Source organism: Strix uralensis, chromosome 24 (assembly GCF_047716275.1).
Source record: "Strix uralensis isolate ZFMK-TIS-50842 chromosome 24, bStrUra1, whole genome shotgun sequence".
In the NCBI taxonomy this organism is placed as follows: domain Eukaryota; kingdom Metazoa; phylum Chordata; class Aves; order Strigiformes; family Strigidae; genus Strix; species Strix uralensis.
Window position 1 is genome coordinate 4,399,999 of NC_133995.1, and position 19,880 is coordinate 4,419,878.

The window sequence follows — 19,880 nt, forward strand, 5'->3', positions numbered from 1 at the left end:
CGGTCCCATCCAGTACAGCCACTCTGAGACTAGTTGGAAATAATTGTGCTGTAGCTGATGCAAAGGGATTTTGCTCATCACGGCTCTGCCCACCACCCAGCTCATCCTCCCCAGCAGACGTGATGCTCCCAGCAAACCTAGAGAGCAAAGAGAGACAAAACCACACAAACCAGTCCCAGCACTCAACGCTGCTTTTCTAGGAACTTGTTTGACCCTACCAGTCTTCTTGAGGCCAACAGGGTCAAACAAGATGCTTTGTAAAATTCAAGAATTTGAGGTTCTGCATCAGCCCTGAATTCCCCAGTTTGATCCTGTCCGGGGTGGCTGCAGGCACGTTTGGCTGCTGCTCTGCTGCCAGCCCTGAGCCCCCCAGCTCAACACTTGGAATCTCTTACAGGATTTCTGCCTGGATTTCAGTCCTAGGAATGGATTTGCAAAAATACCCAAGTCACTTGGGATAATAGTCCATGCTCCTGGCTCAGCGACCACTAAAATAAAATCCCCATTGCAGGAGCCTGGGCCCTCCGGCCACGGGACACAGCACAGCAGCACTTGTATTTGCTATTCAAGCCATTTTAGCACCTTCCCTAATAATTTATCACTTAGGGGTCCCCTCTGAGTGATTCAGGTCCTGAACCAGACCCAACCTTCCCTGCCCTTCACCAGGCTCAGGTGGCTCATCCCAAATCTCAGCCATGGCTCTGCTCACTTCACAGTCTCCAGCTCTTTTTCTCAAAGCAGGAATGTGCATCTTGCTTTTTAAATTAAATCTGCAAATACCAGAAACAGGTGATTTAAAAGCAAAAGGAACCAGAAAAGTTTCCAGTTTTCAGCTGCTCTTGGAAATCCTCTCCTCAAGGGTTGTGGGAGTGAGACCGGTCACAGCTGCTGCTGATTAAACATGGTTTGTAAAATTCTAACTTCTTTTTCCATTCTTGTTATTCAATATTTTTATGACAACTGGTAGCCTAAAAAAAAAGCTCTGACATTATTTGGCCACGCTCGCTTTTGGGTGAAGCTCAAACACGTGGTACAAAGCCAAGGGCAAGGTTTTCAAACGAGCTTCAAACCTCATTTCTCAAGATCCCCACCCGCGGTCGGGACGAGCGGGTCAGCGCCGGAGCAGGCACCTGCACTTGCATTTGCTTTGCCAAAGCATCGCCCGTGACATCTTTTTTTGTGACACATCATCAAAACTTGAAGAGTTTGCCTGGAGCTTCTTCAGTCCATAAAGAGAGGGCAGCTCTCCAGACAGCTGGTTGGGATGCTGGAAATGTGCAGCTTTTACCCCAAGTTTTTATTTCTCTAATGAAGTAAATTGTACTCCTGAGAATGGCATTGAATTTCAGATTATTTCATCCTAAAAAATGAGTTCATCCAGGGGATGCATCTTAAACCTCATCCTTGCACCCCCAACATCTCCCCTCTGCCCTATTTCAGTTTCAAACCACCATGCGCTGCGTGTTTCAGCCATTTTATTGAACTTTGTGTATGAAATAACAGTTTCAAGTTCTAATGAAAAAAAACATTAAAAAAATAAATTCAACATCAGGTAAAAAAATCACGCAACCGAAAAAAAAAAAATCACTTTTTTTACCGGTAACTGAACACAAGGCCCACACCGCAGTGGAGGTCACCAGGACGACGGGATGCAGTGGCTTGTTTTAGCATCAGACTGGTATCAAAAGAACAAGTTTAAACAATTGCAACACAGCTCACTGGCAAAACCAGAGTTTAAAACGAACTCAGAGTAACAAGACTGCGCTTTACATCTCCAGTCCAAAATTGCATCATTTCTGTGGCACCTAATTAGTCAGGATTTAGTTTTTCAGCCTGATGCGCTGAATTTGACAAGGCAATATTTCACTTTTCAAATATACCCAATGTGTGTTCCAGTTGAGACAGTCATGGAAACATTTCAGCATTACCCAGCTGGGAATGCGAATGAGGGAAAGCAAAGTCAAAATTATATCCAGCCATCTCAGTCCCAGGAAGATACCGTGAAAATAAATTGCATAGTAAACGGAAAATTAAGAAACATGAGCTGCTCCTGTGTTGGAGGTCGATGGTTGATGCAATGTCCCCCATTTGCAATGTTTTGAGAGCTCAGGTGATGAATTAAGAGTCCGTTCTCCTTGAAAGATGCTAAATTCAGCTGTGGGAATATCTAACCTTCAGCAGTGAAGGTGATTTTCCTGCAAGACCTGAGCAATTTGAATAACCAAGTCCCATTTCCAATATACTAATGGCAGCAGAAGGGACATGGCAGCAAACACATCGTTTTTCATTAAAACTGCCCTGTTTCAGGCACTGGTTTACAATTTCCCGGCTACATTTCTCCTTAACACCATTTGTCTTGCAAGTCCAGCTCTATCGATGACTTGTGTATCGCCAGATAAATTGTCCTGCTCCGAAATCATCCTCAGGAATAGGAGTGATGCATTTAAAACACAGCATCAGCCTGGCCTTGCAACGGTCAGAGATGGTGCGTTATGGAAACCACCAGTCGGGGCCAGCGGTACCTCAGACCATTCCCTTTAAAGATGCACTGATGATGTCATCTTGGAGGAAGCAGAAAAAACGCGAAAAAGAAATGTGATTTACCTGTATCAGAGGCTGGTGGTTGAAAATATGGGGATTATAGAGATGTGTAATTTAATTCACCCAGGGCTGCTATTTGGCTTTAATCTCAGCTTAGAGGGACAACTTTCTAGCTGACTCTGTGCAACGGAAAGAAAAGCAAGAGAGTGGGGAGCATGCTGGCTCCCAGAGATTTTAGCGGAGAAGAATGTTATCCCACAAATTCCTTAATTTTAAAAGGATCCAGTAGCATTTAAACATCCGTCTCAGAAAACATCCAAGTGTGTGCATTAATTAAAGCCTCCGGGGTGCTCAAAGGCTGGTTTCTGAGATGTTAATATTGCAGGGTTTTGACAGCACCTGTAGAAAGAGGCTGGAGGCCAGGATGGGACCGCAGGAATCCTGACTTCTCCCCCAAATTTAGTGGGGCAAGCAAAGCAGCCTCACAGCATCTCATACGTTTGTCTCTGAGAGCCTTCTCCAGCCATGCTGCTGAGCCCCATCCCGTGTGCTGTGTCCACGGAGCCTCTGTTAGTGCCCTTAAACACTTTCTGAGACATTTTGCTTTCTAATTTTGCTGTCTTCTTGAAAAATCTTAAAACTTCTTCTTAAAACAAGTGGTTTTACTGAACCCTACACCAGCCCAGCTCCCTCAATCTGATTTTCCTGCCTATCCACCAGGATGGACCCAACAGCAGAGCTCTCATCACTTTAATTGCACCCTAAAATTAAAAGGGGGAAGGGATGGCGTGCAGCATTTGCTGGAGGCAGCAGCTGTGCTGGGTGCAGAGGAGAAACGTCTACGTGTTCAGCGTCTAAAGAGCACGTCTAACGCGCGGCGTCTCAGAGATGCTCTCGGCATCTCAGCGCACGGCTTTGAAGGGCTATGAATAAAGATGAGCAGTCTGCCTTTGGATGATTATGGGAATCAATGCACGCTATTTTTTGGATCTTCTCTTGATGTCAGCCATCATTAAATCGTTCCCTTTTTCGTTTTTTTAATTGACTGGATACATTTTTAATTTGTCTTCCCTTGCCAAATCCAGCCCTCTGCTCCAAATGACATTTCAACGTGGCTGTCCTGATACGATGGTTATCTTTAAAACGCACAAGAGTCAGAGTCGTGGCAACACAGATTAATACACCAGACTGACAGTTAAAGACTACCAAACTCTCAATTATTTTGAAAAAGCACATTAACAATTAGCTGGCTCGGCGACCAAGCAAAAGAAACCCAACAGCAAGGAGCAACGTCGTCAACGCCAGTATGTACAATATTCAGAAGAGGTTGAAATTTGGCAAGATTGTCATCGGTGTGAGATGGCCGTGGGGTGAGTTTGGTGCTGGCCGGGAGGAGCAGAGCGGTCAGTGGCCACGGGCTGAGCTCTGCTCTGGGAATGGGGCGTTTCTGCTGCTGGGACCCACCAACCCAAACGGGTGAGGGGATCTGGGTTTTCTCATCACTTTGCTCATCAAAACACGCACTTAGGACCGTAACAGAGAGACGCTTTAACAAAGTGGCTATTGAAAACAGACGAGGTATAATTATGTTACATATACACATGCCATAAAAAAGCTCTCCGAAACACCTGTGAAAAATAAAAATAACTTTAGTACTGATACATTCTATCCCCCATTTTAAGGGCTACTAGATCATGTTCCAAAAGAAACTAAATTTAACACCTTTGGGACCAGGGCTTCCCAAGATCCAGGTCTGTGTTACCATCCAGAAAATCAATTATCCTCCTGTTAATGTGCCGTTACCCAGGGGATGCTGGAACAGACCTTCAGTGGGTGCTTTGCTCAAAACCATCAGCGTGGTAGAAAAGCACACTACTAGCCCATCACACTGCGTATTTTGCAGCTCCTTAGTGGTTTTGGAGGTGAGATCTCCCCAAAAAAGCTGAGCTCCATCTCCCCCAGGCTGTTGGCAGCTCCATCCCTGGCAATGGGGAAGAGATCGCTGCTCGTTTATTTGGGGTTCCCAGTGATGGAAAGAGGCTCAGCCCTCACTCCCCAAACACTGGGGACTTTTAATGATCTTTTTTAAAGGGTCTTCTTAAGGTCTTTTTAAGGTCTCAGACTTCTTATGGTCTGAGCATTAATTAATTTTGGTGCTGGGGTTCTGCAGGATGAGACAGCCTGGGGAGACACAGCTCACCTCTGCAGGAGACAGGGGATGGATGCCTGGGAGGTGAGTTTTGGCTGTGCCACGTTAAGACACAGCTGGCCACAACGCAAAAAGCTTTGCAAGCCCGTGGCAGTGCCACGGTTACAGCCTGATCCCCGAGGCTTTGCCCGCAGAGCAATTTGCTGGAGGATCCCATGGAGGAGCTCCCTCTCCCCATCCTTGTGGGCTGCCCCAGGGCAGGGCATGGCCAAACACAAAGTTAATGAGAGCCACCGCTCCAATTAGCTTTAATTTGCTCAGGCGGCTTTCACACTGGATTGATTTCACACCGCAGGGTGCTTCGCCTCCATGACTCCCCAGCATCCCTCTGTCCAGCCTCACTCCCAGTTCATCTCCGTGGGCTCAGGGACCAGCTCCTCGGGCTCTTCCAGCAGTCCTGGTCCCCAACCCACCTCCCTCTGCACCTCAAAAGCTGTGATAAAACCAGGCATCAGCAGCATCAGCCCTTTCTAATCCATTTATCCACAGCTCCAGTGGCCCCAGGGTTTCTTCCATGCTGGGAATAAACACAAACAAGCCCAAGGAGCAACGTCCCACTAAGGGTCAGATCCGTATTTGCTTTTCATCCCCCAAGGTGAGCGATGCAGCTTTGACTAAAACTGCTAGTTTTTTCACTTTTGTTTTTTTTTCTTGCCATCTCAGCCCATTCTCCCCAGCCTGCACCTATACAGAGCCCCAGAGATTTCTGTCTTTGGGACTCCCAAGCCCTGCTCCCATGAACAAGGTCTCTATCACCAACGATGTATATGCCATGACAGAGGAATTCAAGCCAAGAAATTATCAGTGTTTAAAAACCAAACAAAATAAACGTGACCTCACCAAAGTCGACGCAGTCTGTTAAGAACCACACCACTTCCCCACTGTTAAGGGAATTTCTCAGTCTTAATTTTGGCTGAAGTTTGCATGTGGGGCTTAGACAGCCAGAAAGGAGGACGACTTCTGCTGAACTACAGACAGGTCCAGAGTGATCCCAGCCCCGAACGATGGCTCAGAAACTCACTTGGGTTTCATTCGTCTTCAAAGCTCTGCTGCAAGGAGAGACACGTGGTGCAGATAGCCAGTTGCTTTGCCACGAATATTCCCCCAAGTTTTCCCATTTCAGAGCCTTTTTTCTAGGTAGGGTGTTTATTTTTAAGTGCGTCCTCACTTGGGTTGTGCCTTGAAGCATCCCACATTTATCTCCTGTGGATTTTCCCCATCTCCTGCCCGGGATCTGGTTTGAAAAGCAGGTAAATAGCTCTGCTCAGTGAAGGATCCGGGTTTTGGTGCTGCCCTCCAGGCAGAGTGGTCCTTGCTCCACTTTCCAAGTACCTGGTGGGGACCTCAAGGCTTGTCCTTGGACATGGACCCAAAGCAATCAAAAAAGAAAAATTCAAGAATCTACTTCACGTGCCTAATGATTTTGTCCCGTTACCTCCCCTTGAGCTTCAGAGTAAGCTCCAGCTCACTTTGTTTGGTCCAGTCCAAATTAACATTCCCTGAACCATCCCCAGTGAATTATTGCCATGCAGACACAGAGGTTCCCATGCTCGCCTGAGTCTCACCAACATTATTTTCCCTCAGAAATCCAATGCTGTTGCGAGTTTTGTCTTGCTCCTCCAACAGAGTATGTGCTGGGTGGGTTTTAGTCTCCAAGCTGGGATGGAGGCAGCATGCGGAGGTGGATGAGGCTGCGGCGAGGGGGGGAAGCCAGAAGGAGAGACCATCAACCCCTTTGCCGTTTGCATCTACCCCTTTGCAGACCATTTATCCCATTGCACTGGGATAACATTTACCCATACGGTCCTAGGAAATGCAGCGAGGTTATAGAAACCCCACTTTTAACAGCTTTGCAGCCCAGCGAGGGCAACCCACAGTTCTTAACCTGCCACAAAAAAAACCCCTCAGCCTGCAAAATGAAACAGCAATGGGCAAAGGAGGGATGGACTTCCCATTTATTATAGTATTAGCAAGACAATACTATAATATTTCCTCGGGACTGAAGTACCGTGGAACAGCAGAGAAGGTCACATGGGCTCTCATGAATTGAAGCAGGGGCACGACCAGCCAGGATTGGGTTTTTATATCTCTTCCGCCCCTGGAAATTCTATTTTTCCTTAGTTTTTCATGGAGTGATCCTGAAAGCAAGGCACAACTTGTTGACTATTCGACACCATTTTCCTCAGCATCGGTAGAGATGTTACTTTCTTAATAAGGACTTAAAATAAATCACAGCCTTTGGTACAGCACATACCTACTTATAAAGAGCATTTACATGAAAGTCAGAAAAATGGAACAGAAATTATTCACATCCGAGCATCAAAAACAGCCCGTGGCCTTCGACAGGGAACAGTGAGAGCAACCAAATCTCCCCCATCTCCCTCCCACCCCGAGCAAAACACTTGGACTGCTTATTAGCAGCTCTGCTTAATGTTTCCTTTCTGGTTGCTTAATCTTTCAAGAGTTTGTTTTTTTTTTTAATATAAAAAGAAGACTGAAATAATTTCCAAATGATTTCTACCTCCCCTCCTCCTTTTTCCTGGCTTTGTTCAGTCTCATTATATTGCACATGATTTGAAGATAATCTTCCAGCTGCAAAGATATTCCCTTCTACATAATGCACTTGTTAGGAAACACAGATAACGTGGCAAATATTTCATATATATATATATATGAAATATGAAATGGGTTTAACTGGGAAGGACAGACCCTCCGTCGGTCAGGTCCACAGCAGCATCAGTCATCGTGTCCGTGTCATTTGTCATTTCCTTGGAGACGTTTTATTTCTCAACACAGTCCTGAAGGTCTTAATTTTGAAACTTCTTCTGTTATCTGTTGGGCAGAGCAAAGAACCGCTTTTATGCACAGCCTGGTTTGGAAAACAAGCAACAGATTATTTTTTTTTTTTTTCAAGGCAAAGTGGAAGAGGTGTTGCACATTAGTCCCCTCTGACAGTTTCACATCCCTATTCCCCATAAAAATAAAAGGAAAAATTGCTAATTAAAGTAGTTTAACAGACTAAATGCAACACAGGCTAAAGCGAGCTAAAGATAGAAAAAAGATTCATTAAATATATTCTGGTTATTAACTATTATCTCACATTAGTGGCAATTTACAAATCCAGAATAATTAGCACAAAGTGGGTTTTCCTCATCAAGTTTTTCTCTTAATCAAGCTGGGTTTGTTCCAACCCAACATGATTCACATGATATTAAGCAACTGGTTCTAAATCTGATACAGGGGACGCAGGAGCCGGGGCTGATCCCATGCCCAGATCTCAGACCGTGGAGTCATTTCTGCCCACAGAGCTCAAACCTGAGACCCTGTTTTGATGCGGGGATGGAGATGTCTAGCAAAGGGCAAAAAAAAATCCCCCAAACTCTGCCATGCCAGAGCTGCCAAGCCTCTGGAGTGCATGAACCCAGCTGGTATTGCAACTGGCTTTGAAGCCGAATAACTCCACAGCATGAAGGGACTCATCCTGACTCATATTTTAATACCGTGAGATGTCTTTAAGACACTGAAATTCTTAAAAACTTCAAGCAACTGCTTATATCCCTCTCATTTTCAGAAATCATACGCTCTGCCTTTAGTTCACCGCAGCAACTGGAGCATCCCACCTCCTGCCACGCCGTATCCCGGGCTCTGCGCCCGCCTGTGGATGTGGCACGGCCAAATTCCCCGAGGTTTAAGCCCTGCGTTAGCCAGTGGGAGTCACACACCCCAATCCTGGCCCTTTTGCAGTGATTTTTCAAGTGGGAATTTATAAAGCTTCCTATAGCGAGCTTCATTAACTATATTAAAACCAGTGTGTGGTGCACACTAATAAGATGAGCGCTACCACCAAATCAGATTATGTGAGCCGGATGCTTCATTAGCAGCCGGTGATGAGACAAGGGTAGGAAAGATCTGTATTCATGGTTCAGAGCCCAGCTTAATGCACCGGGACCTGCCTGGTCCCAGCTCTTCCCCAAAAATGAGCCTATTTTCCCCAAAAATAGTCAGGATGGAGATATGCAAGACGGGGTAGGATCCACGCACCGAGGAGGGTGAGACCCGCTCTCTGGATGTTGCAGGGATGATGTTGGATGTTGCAGGGATGATGCTGCAGGGATGCTAAAAGCAGGCAGAGAAAGGAGAGGTGGGATCTCCTGCAAGGAGCAAAGATCCCCTTGCAAGGCAGCACAGCACTCGGGGGGGAAAATAAGCTACCAGAGGGGCTTAGTGCTCCTTGCAAGGGTCTCAAACCATCCGGTTATTCAAGCACCGGCTTATCTTGAAGAGCCAGAAGGACTATTCATGGGCTTAAAGTTAACTGGGGTTTATGCTTTATTGGACTGGGCTTGCTGAGGGGGATTATACCCCCCTCCCACCTGTCAGCAGGAGAAGGGCTCCTGCTTTTTTGCAAAGCAATAGTCAAACTGCCGGGATCCGCAAGCATCGCTGGAGTATTACACAAATAAAACCCAAACAACACCTTCAGCCTGGCACAGCTCGGGAGATACCGTTGGTTTGGCTGAGAAGGGGAAGGCAGAGTTGGGGCTCTGCAGATTAAGTGATAAATAACAATTTTCCTCAAACTGGACAAATAATCCAGTGCTCTGGGGTACCCTGGTGCCTTTTTAGGTTGTATCTTTGCCCTTGTAGAAAACCCCCAAATCCTCAGGCTAACGATGGCGTTATTTCACCAAATTCAGCAAGAACAGCAGTGGGAGTGAGGAGTCAGGAGCATTCAGGAGATACTGCTGCTCTAGCTCCTGAAGGGATCCAGATGTCTTCCCATCATACGGGGGTGATGAAATCCTCTCCACTCCAAAAGAAATAGGGGATATTAAACAGCAGTCACAAAAATTAGCTGTTTTTAAACAGGCTGAGCCAAATAACTTGTATCCAAGCATTCGGAGCTGGCGAAGCAGCTCATGAGACTGCAAGTATTGAGTATCTCTTGAGCCCTGGACCTGGTGAAAATCCAGAGGACTGGAAAATAGCTCCTGTTGGGCCAGTTTTTTAAGGGATAAACAAAGTGACCTGCAGAATGCTGGGTCTGGCCATCTGTCACTGATCCCAAACAATATGCTGGAATGGCTGAGAGTCTTAATACAGAATTAAAGAGGAAGATATAATTGATGATAATGAACGCAGCGTTAGGGAAAACAGATCTTATCGTATTAACTTGACACCTCTTCGTACAGAGTTCCGCGTTTGGCTGATAAAGGTAAGTGCTTGTGTAATGCTCTCCTCTAAGGGAGCTGCATGACGGCTTGGTTAAGAAAACGGAGCAATAAAGCCAAATTCCCAGGAGATACCACAAGTCAGAAAACCAGCTGAACCCAGGTCGTGTTCACTGGTTTGCATCTCCCTGTGCCTGTTTTGCTTTCTTAAAGCATTTTGCAACCAGGATGGGAGAGACCTTGCTGAAAGCTTTCCAGACCCAGGAGAGAAGAGCCCAGGCTTGTTTCAGATGCTGCAGAAAGATTTCTTCCTTTAATTTGGAGGCTTCTGAAGTGCAGAATATCATTCAGGCACCTGACGGGTAAAGCACAAGCACCGGGTGCCAGCACCCACCCATGTACATGCAAAGGTAGAAAACCCTTTTAGCCTGCAACGCTACACCCGACTCACAGCAAACTCCCTTCACATCCCTCCTGCAAGCTCAGATTTGCAGCAGGCAGGTTCATTTTAAGCCCAAACTCCTTATGTCCCGTTTTTGACCTGCTGCAACAGCTTGAGGGTTGAATTGTTACGGACCCACAGTGGCAGCTCCAAGCAGAGATCAGTGAGGAGGGAGAAGAGCGATTTTGACTCTAAATGCACAAAGATTTCAGGACAAATGGGCCATAAAGATGAAAAAGCAAGTGCAAAGATGCAGAGTGAAGAAATCACGGGAAAGGAGGATGGTTATGGGAAGGGGAGCTGTAGGGCAGAGCTGGCGTCCCCGGGAAGTTGGGGGAAACCCTGGGCTTCCCTCCAGCTGGGGGAAATAACCACAGTTAACGGGGTATGGGGGGAGGGTCTGCAGGCTCTGCAAGCTTCAAGAAAGCTGAACTCCATAAAGCCTTTACATAAAAATTCTTTACTTATTGCTCTGAGTTTCAAAACTTCCTCTTCCTTCCACAGCGTGTTTCACTGCAAACATTTAAGGAAGCTGCTCTGTGTCATTTGCAGATGGGGAAACTGAGGCCCAGAGGAGCTGATCTGCCCAAAGGCACCCAGCAGGCCAACGGCAAACACCCAACAAACACCGCAGTGCTCCCACCCTCCAGGTCCGGGGTGCAGGGACACCCATTTTCATGGACAACCAATCAAAACTCCCCCGAGCAGCACAGCATCACCCAGCACCCTGCGCCGCACTCAGCTCCTTTATGGCAACCAAGGCGAACGGCAAACACATCTCTGTGCAAACACAAAAACCACTTTGCAAAGCGTGTGTTCAGCCTGCCCGTGCTCCGTTGCAACCTTTAGCTTCCCGTGAGAGCAAGACCCCGAGCCCGCACCCTGCCGCCGGCAGCCCCGCTGCCCCCGCAGGGGCTGAGCCCTCGCTGCTTCCACTGCCGATCAAACCGTGACACAACCCCAAAGGATTTTCTGTATCTATCCACGACGGTGCTTTGGAGGAAGCAAAGCAAAGCAGCTGGTACTGGTCAGCATCAAAATAAAACTGATTGCACTCTGCATCCTTGCCAGCAAGAGCAGAGACAGCCCCTCGCTAATCGAATCGTGCGAGCCACGCATCCAAACCAAGTCTTCCCACCCGGTATGTCTTAAAGATGCTAAAAATGAAGTGCAACAACTGTAGAAAAGCAACAGACATGACAGAGCTTAAACACGCTCAGAAAAGCATCTGAATTACAAGTCTTAAGGAAATGAATCATTCTTAAACAAACCCAGCAGCGCGTGCTGCCGTCTGCATCGTTGAGCCACAGGTCTTAATATTAGTGTGCAGCGCAGTTAGGCGAAGACTATTCCCGTTACGAGTCGGGGAAGACCAGTGATCAGGAAGTATTTTAGCTACTCCTAACTCGAGTGATAAGCTGAATGAGATAGGAGACAGGTTTTAATTGACTTGAGCATGTCCTAGTTCATAAGAAGGAGAAAAGTGACGGTGCCCTGCGGGGAGGTTCCTGCAAGGTTTCCCTGCCCTGCTGCAGAGCATCCTCAGCACTGAAAATTCAGGCTCTGGGCAGTGATGAGACACAGATGGACCCTAAAACTTGAGGGTCTCATAAACCAGCACCTTAATTATGGAAGGAAAATCGCATGTGGGCTTACAGGGGATTTTCTCTGAGCATTTGTGGCTGAGTTTTGCCAGTAGCAGGGATAAAAGTGCTCCAGCCACAAGGGCAGCGTGGGAGCCCACACACATCCCTCTCCCGCACAGAGGATGGTTCTCATGAGCAAAAAATGGGATTCGGTTTTGCCAGTGACAAAAAGCAGGAGCCCTGGCGCCTTCCCAGCACAAAGCAGCAAACATGCGTCCCGTCAGGTGGGATGAATATCGCTTTGACAGAGACACCATTACTCATTTTTCTGTTCAAGAAGCCAAGTTCAGGAGTAAAAGGTCTCGATTGTGTCCCGGACTCAACCACAGCAGAGCCAGGAGAGCTTCGGCTGGGGCAAGAGCCAGATGCTGCGGAGATGGGGCTGGGGTGGCTCTGAAGGGCTCCCCCCAGCAGCGAACGAGCCCCCCACCATGGGGTGGCTCTGCCCTACATCAGGGCTGTACCCCCCCTCCTCATGCCAGTCCTATTTCTGCCCTAAGAAAACCCTACATCACCACCCCCAAAATGAAGCCAAAAAACCTCTCCCACTGCCAGAGAAGTGATTCCCAGCTGGGACGAGGCACCTCGGGGTACCCACCCTGAAACCTCCCCAAAATGTCCCTGTCAAAGCAGTGATGGCCACAGTCCTGCAGCTGTTTCCAAGGAAACCCTCCTGCTGGAGAAGCGCATCGCTCCAGCCCTCCCTGCTCAATGCCTGACTCCCACCGCTGGCCCTGGGAGAGGGCTCACACCACCCAGCACCCACAGCACAGCACCCACAGCGCAGCACCCATCATAGGGCTCTCCTGGACCCAGTGGGTGCTGTGGTACTGCGGCCTCTGCCATGTAAACAGCACTCGAGGCAACGGGGAAAGGCAGCAGCATCCTGTCCTTAACGCATCCTCCAGCTATACAACACCCCCCAAAGTCGAGCCAAGAACCCTGGTCAGACTGTGGGTGCAGACCCATAGCAGGGAAGGGTTCAGAAGAGCAGTACTGGCTCCTCAGCAGTGAAAGAGTCAATTTATAGGATATTTCCCTGCCCACAGCATCCTATAATGTCCTGAAAGTCCCTGTTTCCCCACACCCATCGCCCGTACCACTGCCTTTGCATGAGGATGCTGGTTCTCTGAGCTCTCCTTCCTGGTACATGAGGCAATCGAGACCGAAGGGCAAAATGAGTCGCATTCAAATCCTATTTGTCTGTTTGCACTCACAGGTTTGCAGCCTACTCAGAGATCACTTGATTTAAAAATGGAAAAAAAAAAAAAAAGCCCTGCGTTCCATCAGGCTGCGATGGGAGCCTCCATGTGCTCTCAACAAGATATGCATATTTTAAAAGCTTGCAGGAAGAGGGCTCCAAACTACACAATTAAACAGATTTCATGCAGAATGCTCTCTGTACACACCAACTGCTGCAAGAGACCCTTTCCCTGTGCTACAGCCCTGCCATGAGACACCCCTCCACAGCCGACGAGCTCTGGCTGGCTCCTTCCCTTCTGCTGGGGAAGCTGCTTGTCTGCCCTTTGCCTCTGCTCAACTGGCCATAAACTGGGCATTAAAAACAAAAACTTCTTTTGTCAAGTGATGGAGTAGGAACAATTGCCCGGAAAGAAATTTAACCCTCCTGGAGGAAAGAGATATCTCCAGCCCTTGTTTGTGTCCACACGTGGGGTGGGATGGATACTGCTCTGCTCCTCTGGCCACCCCAAGCACCTGAAGGGCATCTATTGTGCTGGAGAACAACAGAACCTTTCTAGAAGAGTTCAGGCCTGAAAACACACACAAAAAAAGGGCAAATAAGCAGGAGGAAAAGGTGATGGTGTCAAAGTACCAAGTGGAGGGGCCAGGGTTAGGGTTGCTGCACAGCCCCCCCCATCACCCTGTATCAAGGGTGTGTTTCAAGGTGGCATCCAGGGCTGAAACAGGGGAAGGTCCTAGAATACAAGCGGAGGGAAAGGGAAGGGAGCCTGGGGAAGGAGGTAGAAGGCTGTACCAGGCTCCTTATCACTTAGTGGCCCTATATAAATCAAACACATAAAGCATCTGGGGAGGCAGCTACGGCCTCCCAGGGCTGCATCCCCCGGGCAGGAGCTGCCTGCTCCCGTCCTTGCTCCCATCCTTTGGTGCCAGCTGTGTCACTTTGTCTCTCAGATGACAGTACGAAGGACAGGGGAGGAGGAGGACATTTCGGAGAGAATCCCTGCCACGCCGCACATGCAGACAAGCTGGGGAGCCCACGCCGGGGACTACCTAGGGACACAGCCTTTCCCCTGCTTGCTTTCAGTGCGAGCTTAAATGTCAGCCAGCAGCTTTCAGTAATGCACTTTCCTCCCATTTAATGTAATAAGCTGAGTCTAGGCAAGCCCTTCGCCTTGCTTTGGGAAGGCTCTGCAGCAGGCTGCCAGACAGCAGGCAGGCAGCTCTGCTAATACTAATCTCCTAATGCTGCCCCTTCTAAGCACATTAGAAACAGTCGAGTCCAACACGCTGCAAAGGCTGAGGCTCATCTTTAACTCCCCAGTGACTGTTAAAACAGTCCTAAGTCCTAATAGGAGGCACATTGCAAGAGAGAAAAGTAAGTTAAATAAGCAGCTGGCTGCAAAGAGAGCAATCTCTCAGCGATCTCTCCAATTCCTGGCACAACGCATGCGGCAGCCAGTTTAAGAGAAGCCGTCAGACCATGCAATAACAGAAAGTATTTATCTTGCTGAACGGTACCTAACGAGACAGCACAGAGGGAAGAGGCAGACAGAAATGGGGCAGAGCATTGAAAAGGTATCTTCATTTTTCCACTTCCAATTTTTTGGGTGTATCTTAAAGACCGAGCAGCAGTGATTTCACATTTTTCCGCGATACCATTCGGTACTGGAGCAAAACTCCAGTGGATGAAGTGGTTTCCTTGCCATCACTCCCATAGAGTGTCTTTTACTGTCAATAAAATCCATTTGAAATTATTCTGCCCTGACAAAACAAGGCAAGGAGTAGTCAGGAAAGCAAACTATCAACCTGCAAGGTTTCTGCTTATTTCGGCAGAGAAAGCGAAAATTGCATTGTGCCATTTCCAGGAGAACATGTGGTTTCCGTACCCTGCGCAGCTGCCACTGGGAAAACGCAGACACAAAACTTCTCTGCAAACTCTCCCGAGTGGGACTGTTTCCCCTGCTTTTAAACTCAAATCCTCCTTTTAGGAATAGGTGTGCGGAAAAGCTTTAATAACAATAAAAAGTGAGAGCTCGTAGGCAGAAATGACGTTTCATCCCGCTGGCAGCCTGGGGAAAAGGCACATTGGGGTGTTCCCAGTTATCCCAGACAAGGGATCACAGTTATCCTGGCCAAGGGATCCCAGGTTTGTTACCTCCCTCAATGCTCCAGAGCATCTCCCTAATAAAGATCCTTTGTTAGAGCCTCCGCTGGTGGAAACTACGGTAGCTCCAATAAAGCTGGCACATACCATCAGCCAAGAAGCTGCTCTGCTGGTTTTTTTGGTTATAAGGGTTTTATTAACTGGGGCTAAGGGAGAGTGTTACAAAGTGTCCTGATCCTTTTAAGTCTGGTTAAATCCTAGCTAAACTCCGATTTCGGCATGGCCGGCATCTCTCAGGACAAATCCCCCTTCCCACACGCTTGGGAAAGGTGAGACTCGCAGAGGTTGGGGTCAAATCTCTCTTTGTCATAGGAGGCATTTAACAGCATCCCCGTGCAGTACACTACCTCGAAGGAATCTGGGTTTATTTAACCCAAAACCCAGCAAAAGAGAGCAGAGCTGGAGCCAAGGCGCTTGAGGCTGAGCAGCCAGGCCCTGCCTTCAGCCTGCTTTGATGGCAGAGGTCGGACCAAAGCATGAAACCGCTGCAAATAACCTTTTTAGCACTGAACTGAGGAAATCCAGCTGCAAAAAAGCAGCAGGGTTTTCCTCCTTTGCATAGCACTAAAAAGCAAAGTGAACAGCAAATATAAGCAGGAGCTCTAGGATGCTATCCCACTTCACCCAACGTGCACAAAAATACCCAAGAGCAGCAGGGTAAAAATAAAGAAAACGAAGCAGTGGAAAAAGATGAGGTTTGTACCAAAAAAGCAACTTTATGATGCTATTAAACTCTACCCCGTGCAAAGCTCACCTGATCCCATCAGATGTCCCGTGGCCCCTGGTGCACACGTAAAGACGAAGCCGGTGTGTTTTCCCCGGCGGGGTTTTGGTTACTTTTCAATCCTGCTCTTTATAGACGTGTCCCTCTTGTTTCAAAAAGCTGCCGGGGTTTCTCAGCCGACCTTTCCCACTTGCTGCTCAGCGCCATTTCACACCGGGTTTGGGGAAAGCGCCGGATTTCGTGTGGCGCAGGGGGAGCACGGGCTCGTTCTCGGCTTTGCAGGATGAGACTCCATCCCCAAATTGCACTGCCAAGGTGTGAGCTCCTCTGCGAAGGAGAGGTGGGTTTGTGGTGTGCTTATTGCCTACGGGTGCTTTATTCGGCACAGGGGGAGCCACGGGGGAATGTGGCCCAGGAAGGGGGTGCCAGGATGGGGTCACAGAGCGCGGCAGAGCCAAGGTGTCCTGCGGGATGACAGGGCTGGAACCATCTGGAAAAGGTTTTTTGTGGGAAGAGCGAGGACCGATGGGGATGGGAGAAGGGATGCCATGACAACCTTTGGGGGTTTCCCAGGAAACCAGGGTCGCCATGGCAACTGCATCACTCCAGTCTGAATTAGTGACTTCCGCTGGAAGGCGTGTTCGCCACTTTAATCTTCTTGCCATAAGCGGCTGCATCTCTCGCAAACGCATTGCAAAAAAAAAAAAAAGGAGGAAATATCCCTTTGTCTCCAGCTGGGTGGGTTTGAGGCTGCACAGCCACGGCGAGGAGCCCATCACGGATCCTGCATCCCCTGGTCCACACCGGCATCGCTCCCGGTGCTCCGCTGGCTCCTGAAACTGTTCCATTTTGCCTTTCGCCTCCCTCCTCCCCGCACACAGACCCGCTGCACAGCCACAGATTTGACATTAGATAAAATAATGTCGTAGGGTTACAGGGAAAGAAAATTCAGAATAGAAAACGAGGGTCGGTTGGGATTTTTTTCTATTTAAATCAGCACCGATTGCACACGGTCTCTGACCAGATTAGAATTTTATAAACGATCTAACGGGGGAGAAAAGGGAATCTGTGCTGTGCCCGTAATGGCACACCACACATTTCAATATTAAGCATCATTTAACAATGTGGTAACAGAGACTCTCTGCAAAATTAAATGGTTGTTTCCTCCCAACCCCCTTCCAGTACGCTCTGCAACATGTTTTCCCCATCTCCCCACCCAATCCGGGTTTGTTAATCCAACAAGTGAGCTTATGTGATGGAAGGGAAATCGGCTACACGCTGCCTTTAGGGAAGGGGGGGAAAAATTCGGGAGCAAAGCAAGAGGTCCCCAAAACCAGGAAAACAAAAGCAGCCCTGCAACACGTTGCAGAACAAACACCTGTTTCGACAGTGAGTGTGTTTTGTCTTCATCTTCCTTCTCTTCACCCTTTAGCTGTCCTCTTCTTCGGAGAATTTTAAATCCTTTTTTTGGATCTTTAGAAAGGAAGGATCTAAAAAAATAAACGTATAAAAACGAGGGCACACACAGACCGACGATGGTGCATGTTCCACACAATACCGAGTACACAGTCACTTTGCATTATTATTGTTATTATTTTTTTACCGCATCCTCAGATTTTGTTGCTGTTTGTTTGGTTTTGGTTTTTTAAACATCCGTAAAGATCTTTTTGATGTTCACACAGTTGGGATTGTTTGTGGTTGTGCAGTTGCCTGTCTTAAAGGCAGCCTGTTTGAATGCACTGTGGTTGATTCCCCCTTCCTCGATCACCATGTACTCGGACTTGCTGAGGGTGGAATTGCTGCGAGCCTTCCTCATCTCCTCACTGGACGAGAGGTGCTGGCAGCTCCCGACGTGCATGTATTGGGCTTGCTCCTCACCTTCTGTCTCCCGGTGGTAGAAATAGTTGAAATTGGAGACTATCACAGGCACGGGGAGAGCGATGGTTAGCACCCCTGCAATGGCACAGAGGGACCCCACAATCTTGCCCCCAATGGTGATGGGGTGCATGTCCCCGTAGCCCACTGTGGTCATGGTCACCACCGCCCACCAGAAGGCATCGGGGATGCTACTGAAACCTGAACTGGGGTCATCGGCTTCTGCGAAGTAGACGGCGCTGGAGAAGAGGATGACGCCGATGAAGAGGAAGAAGATGAGCAAGCCCAGCTCCCGCATGCTGGCCTTCAGGGTCTGCCCCAGGATCTGCAGCCCCTTGGAGTGCCGGGAGAGCTTGAAGATACGGAAGACCCTGACCAGACGGATGACTCTGAGGATGGCTAAGGACATGGCTTGCTGGCCGTTGCCTTGCCTCTCAGCCAGCTCGGTGCCCAGCGTGATGAAGTAGGGAATGATGGCCACAATGTCAATGATGTTCATGATGTTCTTGGAGAAGGTGGCCTTGCTGGGGCAGGCAAAGAAGCGGACCAGCAGCTCGAAGGAGAACCAGATGATGCACAAAGTCTCGACCACAAAGAAAGGGTCAGTGAAGGACGACACCATGGAAGCAGACGAGGACGAGGAGTTGGTGAAGACATCAGGTGGGAGAGGGCCACTGCCCGTCCCGAAGGTCCCCCCAGTTCCCTCATAGTCGTGGTCATCCCTGAATTCAGGCAGGGTCTCCAGACAGAAGATGACAATAGAGATAAGGATGACCAGGACAGAGACGATGGCGATGCCTCGGGCCGGCCCAGAGCTCTCAGGGTACTCGAAGAGGAGCCACACTTGACGCTGAAACTCTTTGTCAGGAAGCGGCCGCTGCTCCTCCCGAATGAATCCCTCATCCTCCCGAAACTTCTCCATGGCCTCCTCCCCTAGCTGGTAGAAGCGGATCTCCTCGGAGAAGATATCGATGGGGACGTTGACGGGTCTCCGGATGCGCCCACCCGACTGGTAGTAGTAGAGGATGGCATCGAAGCTGGGCCGGTTGCGGTCGAAAAAATACTCGTTGCGGAGGGGGTCGAAGTAGCGCATCCTCTTACGTGGGTCCCCCAGCAGCGTCTCGGGGAACTGCGAGAGCGTCTTCAGCTGGGTCTCAAACCGCAACCCCGAGATGTTGATCACCACCCGCTCGCAGCACTCGTGCTCCCCACCGCCCGCGGGCTGGCCGGTGGGGACGGCGGCCGGAGTCGGGGGGTGATCGTAGCGGTCTCCTCCGAGCAAAGGATGAGGATGCTGTGGCTCTTCCAGCAAAGGGTCTCCGCCACCGCCGCCCCCCACCACCGTCATGCTGCCTTCCTCCCCTTCTTCACCCTCTTCCTCCTCTTGGTCGGGGACCGGCTGGGGGGCGGCGGGGGGCAACTGCTCGGTGTAGCCCAGGTTGTGGTGGCTGCTGGTCGAGCCGCCCCGCGGATGCCGGCTGGCGGAGGAGGCAGCCGGAGAGTAGAGCAAGCTCCGGCGCTCGTCCATAAAGGTGTGGGGCGGAAGGGGAAAGGGGGTGGGGAGGACCGGAGAGGCGGCAGCCGAAGCCTCTTCTTCCTCCTCTTCCTCCTCCTCCGGGCGGAGAGGGAGAAACAGCCGCCCAACTCCTCCAGCGGCTGCCGCTGCTCTGAAGAGCTGAGGCTCTTCTCAAAAAATCCGCCCCCAGCTCTGGCACCGCCTCGCTCAGTCACCGCTCCCGGAGACACCCACCAGCACCCCCGGCCCTGCCCCGCAGCCCCCAGCGAGCTGCGGGCATCCCTTCCCCTGCCCCTCCCCGGGGGGGGGCCCGGGGTACCCCCCCCATCCCCAGGGGCTTCGGTCCCCTCCCGGGGAGCATCCTTTGATGCTCAGAGGGTTGCAAGCAG

The 19,880-nt window shown here is 49.4% G+C and overlaps 1 protein-coding gene across 3 annotated transcripts; it reads right to left on the reverse strand.

Moving 5' to 3' along the window:
* Nucleotides 1–1,458: 1,458 nt before the first annotated feature.
* Nucleotides 1,459–19,619, reverse strand: KCNA3 (potassium voltage-gated channel subfamily A member 3). Of its 3 annotated transcripts, none has more exons than XM_074893673.1 (3): nucleotides 16,131–19,619; nucleotides 7,460–7,582; nucleotides 1,459–6,888 (listed from the first exon to the last, which is right to left on the reverse strand). In XM_074893673.1, exon 1 carries the CDS (start codon nucleotides 19,501–19,503, stop codon nucleotides 17,746–17,748), a length of 1,758 nt encoding a protein of 585 aa, XP_074749774.1. In that variant the 5' UTR covers nucleotides 19,504–19,619; the 3' UTR covers nucleotides 1,459–6,888; nucleotides 7,460–7,582; nucleotides 16,131–17,745. The 3 variants fall into 3 exon arrangements, with proteins under 3 accessions (XP_074749774.1, XP_074749773.1, XP_074749772.1); XM_074893672.1 differs by having other exon boundaries at nucleotides 1,459–6,441; nucleotides 6,759–7,582; XM_074893671.1 differs by having other exon boundaries at nucleotides 1,459–7,582.
* Between the last annotated feature and the right edge of the window lie 261 nt (nucleotides 19,620–19,880).

Excerpts from the sequence above, each read along its gene's own strand:
- KCNA3 (XM_074893673.1), bottom strand. The coding sequence starts at position 19,503 with ATGGACGAGCGCCGGAGCTTGCTCTACTCTCCGGCTGCCTCCTCCGCC.